This window comes from Patella vulgata, chromosome 3 (genome assembly GCF_932274485.2).
Source record: "Patella vulgata chromosome 3, xgPatVulg1.2, whole genome shotgun sequence".
Taxonomy (NCBI): domain Eukaryota; kingdom Metazoa; phylum Mollusca; class Gastropoda; family Patellidae; genus Patella; species Patella vulgata.
In genome coordinates, this window is record NC_065881.2 from 77,694,767 (window position 1) to 77,709,670 (window position 14,904).

Genomic DNA, 14,904 nt, shown 5'->3' on the forward strand with positions numbered 1-14,904 from the left:
CATGTGTATTTATCAGACAGTAGTAAACAGTCATGTGTATTTATCAGACAGTAGTAAACAGTCATGTGTATATCCAGTTCAGTTACTAAAAGATATTGCCAAATATTTGAAAGAATGTATACTAATATAGAAAAATAAATTGTTTAAAGATACATTAGGGGAAATTAGATAAAGAGCTGGAAGTTCTCACTATAATAGTAAAAACCAGATAATTTAAAGAAAATTTGAAAATTTCAGTCAAATTTTGATCCACTATGAACCAAGAATTAAGCGATTGAACTTTCGGCCTAGCTTCGATCATTATTACTGAAGTCGGTATGATAAAAAACATAGTCTCGATTATCCTTTTTTGATTTAATCAGAAGCAGCAGACCGGATTCTAATCCAGTAAGTATTGCAGGCTACCAATGTCATCGAGAGTTTATTATGGTCTGGATATGTTAATTAATGTCTAATTAATAATTTAGATAACATTTCAAGCCTAAAGAAAGACCTGCAATAATCAAATTTAGCTCTTGATGTTTAAAGGAAATTAAATGCAGATCAATTTCATGTATTTTCAAATATTGATAATATTTAGACATCAATCATGGCAACATCATGTCTTAGACTAGCAGTCTGTAACCTGATGCCTGTTTGTGTTATACAATTCCTGGTTTTGGTTTTAAGCATTGTTTAATGTCACGTCTTCAGTGTTCTATATCAAAGATACATGTAATATTTTAGATGTGACAACTTTTGGATGAGTAATCGATTGTATTTGAAGAGAGGTTTTACATAGGCTAAGCTTGCTCCCCAATCCCATTCAGACATCCTGAATATAAATATTGTTTATAAAAAAAAAGAAAGATTGTATTTGAAGCCAGTTGGATATTAAATTTTAATTGTTATTTGTTTTAGATTATTGATATTGGAATTGAATCTATTAATGGTAAAAACCACCTGAACAAAATTCAAACGGATCGATTTAAAAAAGAAATTGGTAAATATCATGTTCGAGCATCCTCCATTGGCTTTAGTTCTGAGAATGAACAAATTCAGGTACGTTTTTCGTTTCTTAGAAATTTGGTTAAGTTTTTACTCAATGGAGGTATAATTTTAATTGTTTGAATGCTCACAAATGAAATCAAAGTCACCATCATATATTGAAGTGTTTGGGCTTAGAAATAACAACCAACCCAGTACCTGTAATTTTGGTTGAAGTTTTCACTCAATGGAGGTATAAATTTAATTGTTTGAATGCTCACAAATGAAATCAAAGTGACCATCATATATGGAAGTGTTTGGACCTAGAAATAACAACCAACCCAGTACCTGTAATTTTGAGCTTGGTGTCGGATATATAATTATAGATATCAAATCAATAAAATACAGAAGAAAAACAAATCAGTACAAAATGACTAGCACTAGAGGGAGTGTACCTTACACAGTGTGAATCTGTGCCTGACAATGTCTGTGACAGGTGCCTTATTTCCAGGCTTGGATAACTATACAAATGGAAGCAAGGCGGTACTTCTTCTGTATTTCATTTATACACCCAATATTAATCTAGATATGTTCCTTAGTTTTAATAATTTTATATTCAGATTTTACAAGAAGAAAATGAGAGACTTGAAGAATTGTTATCGGGTTTTCAAAGTAAATTATCAAAAGCAGAATCAACTTTATCTGAAACAGAAACTAAATACCGTGAAGAATTACTTAATTTATCCAAAGAAAATCAAAAGATCTCACGTCTGTTGCGGGACACAAAAGCAGACGTCACATGTTTACAAGCTCGGGAACCAGAGGTAACAAATTTTATTTTGAGTAATTAATCCACGCTGAACTGAAGTTAAAGTACTGATATTGAAATGGTCTTTGTCCTTCTGTCCGTCCAGGTTCTGTTTCTTAAGCATATCTCATTGGCACTTCATGATATTTTTTTTATGAAACTTTGTACACACTACAAACATCAACCTATTGTACTTTTGCTAATTTGGAATTTGATTTTTTGTATACAATATTGATTCCAAAGCATATTTCATAAACCGTTCAAGATTTTTTTATGAAGCTTTGCACAAACATCAATCTATTATAGCAGTGGCATTGGTTGCTTATAGATATAGACATTTCTCAGATTTATTCATATTTGTGTTTCCATGGAAACAAATTTAACCAAGTGTGGAATATTGATGAATGGGTATTGTTTATTATTTGCATGTAAACAAATTTCATAAAAATGTTTTTACTTGTATCTATATCCGTTTATTCTAAAAAATCCATTTTCAAGGTAATGACAAAAATCGAAAGAGTAGAGGTTGAAGTAGAATCTCAGAAACTGAATCAAAAATTATCGGAAAGTCAAAAAGAAAAATCCACATTAGAAGCAGATGTACAAGACTGGAAAGAAAAATATACAGAAGCAGCCAATGAAATCTCTGAATTACAAGAAGAAAATAAACAATATCTAAAACAGGTAAAAAAGAGAGGAATGTTTGTAGGTATTCATCTTGCAGAAAACCTGTAGTCATTGTAACTCAAGAATGGAAGACTGCAGAATGCTGAATATTAACAGGGTTTGTCCTCTCATGACCGCAATTCTTCATCCCAAATTTGAAAATAAAATCTGTTACTAACTGTATTCTCTACCGTGTTCACAAGGTTTTCAGTGGGGGTCAGGAACTATGATATGGAAGGTTGTGGAATGCTGAATGTTGATACGGTTCGACATCTCCCCACCCCCACCCCCAATGCTTTATGTGGCTATGTTTTTCAAAATATTTCTATTATAAATTAGTCAAAATCCAATTTATTTCTATTATACATGTAGTTACACGAAATAGATCCCAATAAGATTATTTCTATATTGTAGTTACATGAAGTAAATTACAAAATGAATCCAAATTGTTATTTTAGTTTCAATATCAACTATAGTTGCAAAAGACCTCAAATTATAGTTACAAATAATTCAAATTTATTCTATTAAAATTGCCAAATAATTTCTATCATAGTTACAAAAGAATTCAAATTTTATTTTTATTATAGTTACAAAATTAATTATATTTACAAAATAATTCAAATTTATTCTATTCAAGTTACAAAATTAATTATAGTTACAAAAGAATTCAAATTTATTTTATTGAAGTTGCAAAATTAATTATAGTTACAAAAGAATTTAAATTATGTTTTTTTATTATATTTACGAAATAAATCAAATTATTTCTGTTATAGATACAAAAGAATTTAAATTATTTCTAGTTACAAAATGTATCCAAATTATTTTTATTATAGTTACAAAAGAATTCAAATTATTTTTATTTTAGTTACAAAAGAATTCAAATTATTTCTAGTAACAAGATGTATCCAATATTTTTATTTTAGTTACAAAAGAATTCAAATTATTTTTATTATAGTTACAAAAGAATGTAACGGAAGTGATTGATATGGAAGAGAAACACGAACAAATAGTCGAGGAATTAAAGGAAGAGCGAGAAAAACGTATCCAGGAAGTTAAAGATGAAGTTGAAGAAGAGATGAAGAATTTGCGGTTAAAGAATTCAATGATGCACTCCAAGATCTCCGCCATTAATTTGTTGTTTGAGCAACTTGTTGAGTCACATCGCTTGTTGAGAAAACAAGCTTCCCAGTTTCCCCATGTTTTAGCGGTTACCATTGATACTGTGAAGAAAGAGGTAAGATTAGTGTTATTTGTTTCAGGTGGTGAGTGTTGGGTGGTCGAGTAGTTGTAATGCATACGCTTTACATCACATGGCTGTCATGGATTCAAGTATTGTGGTTCAGATATCACGTTTGTATGTGACAAGAAGTAGGGTCAACTGCCTCATGGGTTTTCCTCATGCAACTGAAAGACCTCTGTGCACAACCAAATTATTGTTTCTCTCTCTCTCTTGACTCTCTCTCTATCTCTCTCTGGGGATGTTCGATTGAACGTTCCAGAATCGAATTCACTCAATCCCAATAATAGTGACAATTGAGTGAAAAGGGGTATTTCGGGCTACAACGCACGCGACAACTGGATAAGTAAATATCTCAACCAACCATGCAGCCGAAACATATTCGTTGTGTTTAATTACGTCACGGTTGTAATCACACCACCTCCGTAGTCGAGACTAACAGAACTGTGACAGGACCTAATTCCACGTCACTCAACGTGTCAATTTGGGACGTTCTGGACTGTGAATCGAGCACTCTCTCTCTCTCTCTCTCTCTCTCAAAATATAAGGGGAGATAACTAATTCTACAATTTTGTTGACAAATTCAAAGAATTATTTCAGTTAAGAGGGTTGGTTTTTTTGCCAATTCACATTACTGGATTTGAATATTTTATTGTGTTTGAATTTCAGGCAATAGGAGCTATTGAAGATATCAACAAAAGAAATCAAGAATTAGTTGATAAATATCATCGTGAAATGAAACTACGTAAGAAATATCATAATGAACTGGTAGAACTACGAGGTGAGTGGTGTACAGGTCAACTTATAATAACTTAAAAAGCTTTTCCAGGAAAGTTGAAATATTAATCGGTGGTACGAAGATGATCAGATATCTCTCAAGCAATTGGATTAAAACACAGATCCTATTTTGTTTCGTTTTTTATAGTTAAAAATTTTGTTTTACTTGTCTTTACTACACTAGGATCTGGAAGAGTTGTTAAATAACTCACGTTTTGGATGATGTGAGGGATTAGCCAATGAAATGGTCTGTTGCTATGAATCTCATAAAAGCAATAATAAAAAAAACATTGTGATCCACTAAAATGTTCTTAAAGTGACTTATTTCAAAGACAAATTTGTCTAGAAGCTAATTGATGTACTGTGCTCTGTGACGCCAATTATAATGATGGTAGCTCAGTGAGACTCACAAAACTGGTAGTTCCTCTTGTAACTGAGAAAGTTCATTAGAATTTTCCGTTGTGGCTTCCCCTTGTTGGTGGTGCAGGATGGAGGGCCTGGCAAGGGACAGCGTCTAGTTGTTCAGATGGGATGAAAAACCAAGGTCTCGTGTATGCATCAGAGTGCTATTTGAATATTCTATTCTGTTTTAGGTACATTTACTGATTTCTAGTATTTCATGTGTATATTTCTAGGTAATATCCGAGTATTCTGTCGAGTTCGACCTACTATAAAAGAAGATGGTATTTCATCTTCTTCACAGATCGTGGTAACCTTTGACCCCTATGATGATGGACTGTTGTTCATCGCTAACAAAAGCCGCAGTCAAGTGTTTGAAATGGATAAAGTTTTTAATGAAAACTCTTCACAAACGGAGGTAAATACTGTCTTAAATGACAGTCCTATTTTAAAAATTTGCTTATATTATCACTCCCACCAAGGAGCAGGATGGAAATTTGATAACCAGTAACATTGTGTTGATTTTAAATAATAATTATATTTTCAAGTATTTGAGGAGGTTAAATCAATAGTGGTCTAGTGGCTTGACGAGTGTGCGTGAAATCACAAGATTTGTCAACTGGCCGGGTTTTCATTCCCGGCTTAAACGTGACAAGGAGTAGGGTCACCTGTCCAACCTCGTGGGTTTTTCTCCCGGTCCTCTGGTTCGCTCCGACTGCTGTAGACCCCTATGTGCAAGCGAATTATTGAAACAAAATTGAACAATATGTTAGTCCAGAAATGACCTAGTTTGTATTTAATGGACATTAAACCCCCATCTCTCTCTATCGATCAATCAATAGTAAATTATAATTATATTTCAGGTATTTCTAGTGTGATAAAAAGTAAATTATAATTATATTTCAGGTATTTCTAGTGTGATAAAAAGTAAATTATAATTATATTTCAGGTATTTCTAGTGTGATAAAAAGTAAATTATAATTATATTTCAAGTATTTGAAGAAGTACGATCAATAGTAAATTATAATTATATTTCGGGTATTTGAAGAAGTACGATCTATAGTAGGTTATAATTATATTTCAGGTATTTGAAGAAGTACGATCAATTGTAACATCGTGTGTTGATGGTTATAATGTTTGTATATTTGCATACGGTCAGACAGGGTCTGGTAAAACATATACCATGGAGGTACGTAGCTATCTGTTTCTGCTGGTTGGGTAGACAAAGATCATTTAATCCATGACTCCCATCCCAGGCTTGTGCAAGAGCTAAATCTGCCTATTGCAGGTCTTTTGTTAGGCCTGAAATGTTAATTGAATTATTAATTAACTTATCCAGACCATAATCAACTCTCGATGTCATCATTAGTCTGCGATATTTACTGGATTAGGATCTGATTTGCTACTCAACTTTCATTCATGATTTAATCATTAAATGGATAATTAAGATAAAACTATGTTTTTATCTTACCGACTTTAGTAATGATGATCGAGGCTAAGCTGAAATTTCATTCACTAACTTCTCATTTCAGAGTGGATCAATTTGACTGAAATTTTAAGCAAATTCCCTTTACATTATCTAGTTTTTAACTATTATAGTGAGAATTGCCAGCTCTTTATCTAATCTCACATGATGTATCTTTAATCAAGCATTAACATATACTTGTTTATTTTTCCAGGGCCCTGTGAGTGATCCAGGTATAAATCAGAGAGCTTTAATAGAATTATTTAATGAGACACGTGAACGAGGTACAGATTGGGAATATACTATCAGTGTTAGTGTACTCGAAATTTATAACGAAAATATCAGGTCAGTTGATATTTTTCTTAGAACATTATCAACACAGTTTAATAATCAAATAACACACTTTGAGGGAATTACAATTACTGTGGTGAAATAAACCATAGTAATTGTTATTCCATAAAAGTGTGTTATTTGATTATGTTCCAATTACTAAATGCCATTCAAAGAAGACATTTTAATGATATATGGCTGGGTGACCCATTTGAATTTCATTTTGCATAATACAGTATTTTAATTGTATGGCTAAGGGGTAGCAGGTTATCTATACTGGGTTGTTGGGTGGATGAATGGTTAGCATGTGTGCGCGTTGCATCAGAAGACCTGTCATTGGGTCAACTGGTGTTGTTTTGATTCCCTGGTTGTACGTGACAAGGAGTAGGGTCGCCTGTCTAACCTCGTGGGTTTTCTCTGGGTTCTCCAGTTTCCTCCCACTGTTAGTCCCGAAATGAACTAGTTTGTGTCGAGTGGATGTTAAACTCTTAATTACCCATGTCACACATTATCCATAGGTACACAAACAGTCTTAAATTGCTTTGGTCCTTATTTTGATCCACATCAATATCGTGATATACAACTGTTTTATTTCTTCGACATCGACAGGACTAAAAATATCAATTATTCATTTTTCCTGTTGTTTGCTTGGTAAATATTAACCTGGTTATAAATTGTGATACGAATCATATTGTATCACCTGAATCGTAGAACGTATCGTATCGTGACTGCAGTGGCAATACCCAGCACTAGTTTAATTTAGGTTCACCACAGATGTGGTGTGAGTGCAATCATAATCAATTATTTCAACTGTGGTGGTCAACTGAGGCAGTAATATTTTTTATATTCATTTGCACATGTTTTGTACCCGAAATTTTTGTGTTGCATCAGTTGACACCTTTTTCGAATGTTCAATCCGCTATTGCGTCTCTATTTGCCTTCTCATTTGTCTTTTGCGATTGAATTTGGAGATTTATTAAATGTGTATTTGATTATTTTAGAGATTTATTGAATCGTAATGATGATGGAAGTAAATTAGAGATTAAAATGAAATCAGACGGTGGTGGATTATATGTACCTGGTTTATCAACAATACAAGTTACCTCCCTTAATCAAGTTAATCAGGTATGTTATCACGGAGAAATTTATCGGAAGAAAACTGTAGACAGTCTTTTGATTGTAGGGCCTGGCAATGAATCTAGTCATTTGGATGGGACACGTAAAAGAACCCTTGACAGTTGAAATGCAATGCAGAGTAGATGGAACCTGCTGCTCAGACAGTTTCCCTGAATTAGCGGAGTCTGTACAAATAAGTACGATGTTAGACTTCATCTTATTGCAATCCATTCATCCTTATTAATATATACAAATCATTTAAAACTACTAGAAACCTCAGGAAAACTGTACAACAAAAAATAGACCAAAAAATATAACAGTGTACATTGTACCAATACTATATCTTAATGTTAAAGTGGCTTTATCTGTTTTATTGAAGAAAAAAATGTTTATAATTTTGATTAATAAAACATTCAAAATAACCGTAATCTTATCTAAATATAGATAAACCAAACACAGACCTATTTATTGCTAGAAATTTTTCATGGGTATCTTTTAAACTCCTTGAAAACCACAAAACATGGGTTTATCACCCAATAATACATTCTACAGTAGTTATCGCTTGTGTGATAAATTTCATAATCTACTGAATTTTATTTTTATTTTCAAAGAACAGGTCATTTTTTTTTTATTAAAAGTGACTTCTTTCTTTTAAAAATAGAACTATTTTTATTTAATTGACTTTGATGAAAACACTGAGTCAATATGAAGGACTTTGCAATGGTTGAATTGCTGTCAAAAAATGATGTATCACTACACCGTAATGTAATCAGGTTCAGTAAAAGTGAAATCTATAGCAAAGAATTATATTTATTTATTTGTGCATGTAAGAAAGGATTGAGTGATAAATAAAATCTCCTACTCATCGATAAATAAAAAAAAACGTTATCAAAAAAGACTTGTAGGAGATTTTCTATGTATGAATGATAAAGTGAAAGTTATTTATGTCTGTACCTTGAAATTGATAGACTGATTTGTCTCAAATTTGTAGATTTTCATTAATTCTTTCTTTGTTTTTGATTTTGTCAGGTTTTTATGACAGGACAGAAGAATCGAGCTACGGCTACGACTAATTTAAATGAACATTCATCCCGGTCACATGCTTTATTATGTATAGAAGTTACTGGTCTTAATAGAACTACAAATACTAGAACAAAAGGTTTGTATTTATAACTATATAGTATTAAAAAACACAACACAATTTATATGGAGAACAATTTGGGCTTCCAACACAAGAATAGTTATAATCCTTGGCATTTAGCAATTGAGCATATTACTGGTTTATACACATACAGCACAAAGTTTCAACAAATATAAACCAGTGATTGTTTTCCATATAAATTGTGATGTGTTTTTTTAATGTGCTCAATCACTAAATGCCAAGGATTATAACTATATAGCATTGTTTATTTACAATTTCATATTCTTGTGTTGGAAGCTCAGATAAAATCTATCATAAATTTGTTCATTTCTTAGATCACATTCAGTGATGTCCCTACCAGAATACATCGGAGGAGATTCAGCTATCATTTAATGTTCTTAATAGAATTCTGATTAGGTTCATTTTCAATGTGAACTGATCTCCGTAAAAACACAGTTTCCAGATTTTGGAAGGCACAATCCTGGTTTGAATCACAGTTTTGACTGAATACGTTCCTTTGGATTTTCTAGTCTTGTTTCCCCCCTTGTAAGAGACGCAGTGCCTGTTTTTCGGATTGATTGAAAAACAGAGGTGTACTTGTGGGCTTGCATGTAAAGAAACCTTGTCAGTTGTAATTTGATGAAGATTAGTTGAAAGTACCACTGTCTAGGCAAAATTTACCTCTTAGCAGACTGCATGGCATATGCCAATCTGGTGGAGGGTGGTTGGGTGGCCGAATGGTTAATGCGTGCGCATTGAATCAGACGGTCTGTCATTGAGTCAAGTAGTGTGCTTTCGATTACCAGCTTGTATGTGACAAGGAGTAGGGTCGCCTGTCCAACCTCATGGGTTTTCTCCGGGTCCTCCAGTTTCCTCCCTCTGCTAAAGACTCCTACGCGCAAGCATATTATTGAAATAAAATTAAACCATATGTTAGTCATGAAATGACCTAATTTATGTCGAGTGGACGCTAAACCCCATTACTCTCTCCATCTGGTTTCATTTCCTTTAGATTTTAAATCATCACTTTAACTATCTTCTATTTTACAGGAAAATTAAATTTGGTAGATTTAGCGGGATCAGAACGAGTCAGTAAGTCGGGAGCAGACGGTACCAGATTAAAAGAGGCTCAAAATATCAACAAATCCTTGTCGTGTCTTGGTGACGTCATTCATTCATTACGTAGTAAACAGAACCATGTACCTTACAGAAACTCCAAATTAACTTACTTATTACAAGATTCTCTTGGTAAGTTCAAATTAACTCAAGATTCACTTGTCAAGTCAAAATTAACATATTTATTACAAGATTCACTTGGGAAGTCAAAATTAACTTACTTATTACAAGATTCACTTGGTAAGTCAAGATTAACTTTTAAGATTCACTTGATAAGTCAAAATTAACTTAGTTATTACAAGATTCACTTGGTAAGTTCGAATTAACTTACTTATTACAAGATCCACTTGGTAAGTCAAAATTAACATATTTATTACAAGATTTACTTGGTATGTCAAAATACTTACAAGATTCACTTGGCAACATCAAATGGAACCATTTTTTAATATATTTGTAATCTCAAAATGAAAATCTGCGGCTCTAATTCTGAAAATACATAGTTGTTAAACTCAAATTACTAGTTTTGTTTCAATATGGTTGACTGTGTTTCTGTACTATGCTTTAAATTGGCTGGGTTTGTTAACTATACACTGCTGTTCGTTCGTGGGGTTTTACGTTGGCTTATGTCTTGGGTGGTATCGCAGACAATAGACTGCTGTTTCGACTACCAAGGTTAAATAGGTCCTGCTGACTGGCACTGATAAGTGCCAACTGCATGATTAGGGTTAAACTTAAGTTATAACCGTCGTTACGGAAATGTTCATTCATGTTAACAAAATTATGCTTTATAATATTTTGGGGTTGTTAAATTTACTATATTTTTATTTCAGGAGGTGATAGTAAAACATTGATGATCGTTCAGGCCTCTCCAGCTGTTCAGAATGTCAGTGAGACTATCTGTACATTAAACTTCGCCCAGAGAGTTAGAACAGTACAACTTGGATCGGCTACTCGACAACTTGAAACAGGAGACATAAACGAGGTGAAAAAACGCAGAAACAAATTTAATTAAATTTTATTCTCTTCCCTAATTGACCCTAATCTGGTTAAAATACAGATCTATATTTCGGTTTTTTATACTTTCGATGGCATACACTACGTGAAGATCTGACTGGTTGTAGTTGAAGGTCGTGTCAGGTGTCATACGAGCGGCTTTTGACCTTATGAAGTCAGACATTGATTAATCAATCGGCGTTGATGTTTCTAGTGGTTTACCCACAGTTTCCTGCACCGCACACCAAAAACTCACCGTAACAGATCGTTTCATTGGCTATTCCCTCACATCAACCAGAACCAGAACATAACTCTTCCAGATCCTAGTGTAGTAAAGACAAAACGAAATTTTGAACTATAAAAAACGAAACGAAATAGGATCTGTGTTTTAATCACATTGTAACTGACCCCTAACCTAATGGTTTTTCTCTGTACTCTGGTTTCATCCCACTGCTAACAACCCTTACATGCAATCGAAAAAATCAGGGAAAGTGACATGAAATATAAATGCTTTTATTGTAGATGGTGTTGTCAGTTGACAATATTTTTAAACTGCTGAACTTTTTAATTGTTGATGATTGCTAAATTTCTTTGTCTTTTTTGTTCAAATTTAAAAACAGTAAATTTTATGGATGTTATTTCAAGAAATCTTGTGCAATAAAATTTTATCATGATCGAGTCTTGTTATAAATTTGAAAGAGATGAAGAAATTTTTAGCAATCATTAAAAATAATCTGAGCAGTTAATGACTTGTTCCTTAGCTCTTTAAGAAAGGGGAGAATCCATGCTAAAATCATTGCATTTGGTCAACATTTTCAGTTAAATATTATAAATTTGGGGGAGCTGTACTACGTCGATCAGGTTGTCGCCTGAGAAATTTAATCAGGATTTTCTAGCCAAGTCCCCACCCCCACCTCCCTACCCTTGTCAGTGTTGCAGAGTGGAAGTCCTAGCAAGAAAAGGTGTCTTGTTGTTTAAATGGGGGGGGGGGGGGTGGAGGTCCGAATGGTTAGCACATGCGCGCTGTATCATTAGGCCTGTCATTGAGTCAACTGGCGTGGTTTCAAATCCCCGGTTGTACGTGACAAGGAGTAGGGTTGCCTGTCCAACCTTGTGGGTTTTCTCTGGGTCCACCAATTTCTTCCCACTGCTAAAGACCCCAACGCGCAAGCAAATTATTGAAATAAAATTAATCCCAAAATGACCAGGTTTGTGTTGAGTGGATGTTAAACCCCATTTCTCTTTCTCTGTTTAAATGAGATGAAAACTGGATATTTAATGGCAGCACGTTAAAGATCATCCCCCGAATGTTGCAAATCAAAAGGGTAGGCCACAGCGCAGCAGCCTGGGCAAACATCTACTTGGATCAGTGCTCTTGCCCAACCTAGTGGGTTTTCTCCGGGTCCTTCAGTTTCCTCCCACTGCTAAAGACCCCTATGCACAAGCGAATTTACTGTAATAAAATTAAACCACATGTTAGTCCTGAAATGACCTAGTTTGTGTCAAGCGCACCTTAAACCCCCCATCTCTCTCTCAGTGCTCTTGCAGATTTTAAATTTTGACTTATAACAATTGGTATATATGTGATATTTTATTTCCAGAATACCTTGAGTACACCATCTAGATCACCATTACCACACTCTCCCTATAACTCACCGGCTCTTATAAATAAAACACCATCTAATAATAAAACACCGTTAAATAATAAAACAACATCAAACAACAAAACACCTATATCAGCTAGACGAGCTCTTACTCCAAGAAATAAACCAAAATAATCGACAAGACTCGAGAGAAGATAATTGTGATATTATGGAGGAGTTGGAGATTAATCAATGATACAGTGCTATGGTGGATTATTTTGTGTGCTATACTGATGAGTTTTATAGATTATCAAATTTTATTTAAACTTTCATCTAGGTTACTGATTCCCAACCTGAACAATGAATTGCAGTGGCTACTATCTTGCTATGGGTTGATGTTCGAAGGCCCATAATAATAATAATAATATATAATAGGAACATTTGTATAGTGTCAATTCCACACTTAAAGTATGCTCTATGTGCTTTCTACACGCAATTTTAAATTAAATATAACCTTGAAATAGGTATGTTTTAAGTCTGGATTTGAAACAATCAATAGAAGGAGTACTTTTAATGAACACTGGAAGATCGTTCCATTTTGATGGATTAAGAAAACTAAAAGCTCTTGCCCCAAATTTTTTCATTCTCCGCCAACTGTATTTGGTCACATAAGCGCAAACTCCGGGAAGGCTCGTAACTTTGAATTAGTTCAGTTAAATAAGATGATGCTACGTTATTAACATATTGATAGGTCAGAGATGGAATCTTGAAATCAATCCTTTCCTGGGAAATTTGACTGAACACATTAAATGTAGACGTGGGGCGGGGGGCTCAGAGATTTTTAAAATGTCCCAAGCTATGGAAAGAGGTTGGGAATCACTGATCTAGGTTAGGCTGAAATCGTAACAAAGATTTGATAAAGATTTATTATTGAAGTGTGTTATATTTATATCATCTTCCCATGGCTTGATACCAATAAGGAAATTTACGTGAAGAAAACAAGAATATATAGGAACAGATCCAAGAGAGTTAACTTAAAATGAATGGTCTCTTAAATTTCATGTTGATTAAAGTCTCTGATGAATTTAATATCCCTTTGTTAGTGCTTCAAGTAGAAGAAAAACAATTACTTCCCTCCCTAATTCAAGTACAGGATATTACAACCTAAAGCAGCTATTCTATCAATACATTCATCAATATAACAATTAAAAATAATATGTATGGTTTAAAGGTCGAGAGCCAGACATTAATTAATATATTGATACTGTTGTTTCAATATATTACGCAATGTCTTTAGCTCCAGACCATTAAACACACAAGTCCAATATTTCATCTAGTAAAGATAATGTACGATTGGCAAGTTGCTCGTACATTATTGGAAATAATGGTACGCCAACATCAAAGGATGGCGTCACATCTGTATTTTAATTATATATATATTTATCATTATAGATACCCATACTATTGTTTATATCCATTTACTTATATAAATTACACCCTAGGCATGAAATCGCTGGTTTCATAATGTACATAATGACCATTAAGTAAGTTGAAGGCATATATTCCATAACTTTCATGTAATTGAAGATATGGGGCCATGTAATAAGGACTTGTAAAGGGTACAAAAATAATACAATTTATCAGTAAATGTGACTTATATAAAATTAGTTGATTCTTAAAAAAAATTTGTGAAAATATCCACTGGCAACTACTTTTTGTATCTCTTGAAATATAGTTTTTATCAGGCCTGGAAATAACGGTTTTAGATGTATCTGACAAAATGTCAGGCACTAATGAAATAGTACCTGACATTTTCTAACTTAGTGTCGGACATGAATTAATAATATCAATAAAAAAGACAAATCAGTGCCGGACAAAATGACCGGCACCAGAGGTTTTGTGCCTGACAAAGCCTGAATCTGTGTCTGACATTGTCTGTGACAGGTGCCTTATTTCCAGGCTTGGTTATTATTCTCATTTATGTCTCAAATATATACTAAAATATATCGTTTCATTTATCAGATGGGAACATCTTGAAGATACATGTATCAATATTTAAGATATTTAAAATAAAACTATACATATCTACTGTATTCCACTTTATAACCGCCATGGTGTGACAGGCATTACATAAACTTTTTACCAGAAGGGGTCGTTTATTATGACCATCCATATTCCATTGTAGGTTTTATTTTAGGTTTATTGTACATGGAAATTATATGTCAGCAAATATTGTTTAATCAAGTTTCAAGAAAGAAAACGGACGGTGGGCGTTTATTCGAGTTGAATAGTTTAACATCTCATGAA

At 33.4% G+C, this 14,904-nt stretch overlaps 1 protein-coding gene across 2 annotated transcripts in view; it reads left to right on the forward strand.

The window, feature by feature from the left end:
• LOC126816847 (kinesin-like protein KIFC3) overlaps positions 1-14,686 on the forward strand; it is a 55,650-nt gene extending 40,964 nt beyond the window's left edge. The window contains exons 5-17 of one of the 2 annotated variants that reach the window (XM_050543619.2): positions 901-1,041; positions 1,587-1,790; positions 2,273-2,458; positions 3,396-3,674; positions 4,347-4,458; positions 5,090-5,271; positions 5,938-6,042; positions 6,533-6,663; positions 7,650-7,773; positions 8,794-8,923; positions 9,956-10,153; positions 10,852-11,003; positions 12,616-14,686. In XM_050543619.2, coding sequence (XP_050399576.1) covers positions 901-1,041; positions 1,587-1,790; positions 2,273-2,458; positions 3,396-3,674; positions 4,347-4,458; positions 5,090-5,271; positions 5,938-6,042; positions 6,533-6,663; positions 7,650-7,773; positions 8,794-8,923; positions 9,956-10,153; positions 10,852-11,003; positions 12,616-12,792 — 2,121 coding nt within the window. In that variant the 3' untranslated portion in view covers positions 12,793-14,686. Of the gene's footprint in view, positions 1-900; positions 1,042-1,586; positions 1,791-2,272; positions 2,459-3,395; positions 3,675-4,346; positions 4,459-5,089; positions 5,272-5,937; positions 6,043-6,532; positions 6,664-7,649; positions 7,774-8,793; positions 8,924-9,955; positions 10,154-10,851; positions 11,658-12,615 lie in introns of those variants that run through there. The other variant, XM_050543618.2, reaches the window with a different exon arrangement.
• Positions 14,687-14,904: the final 218 nt, after the last annotated feature.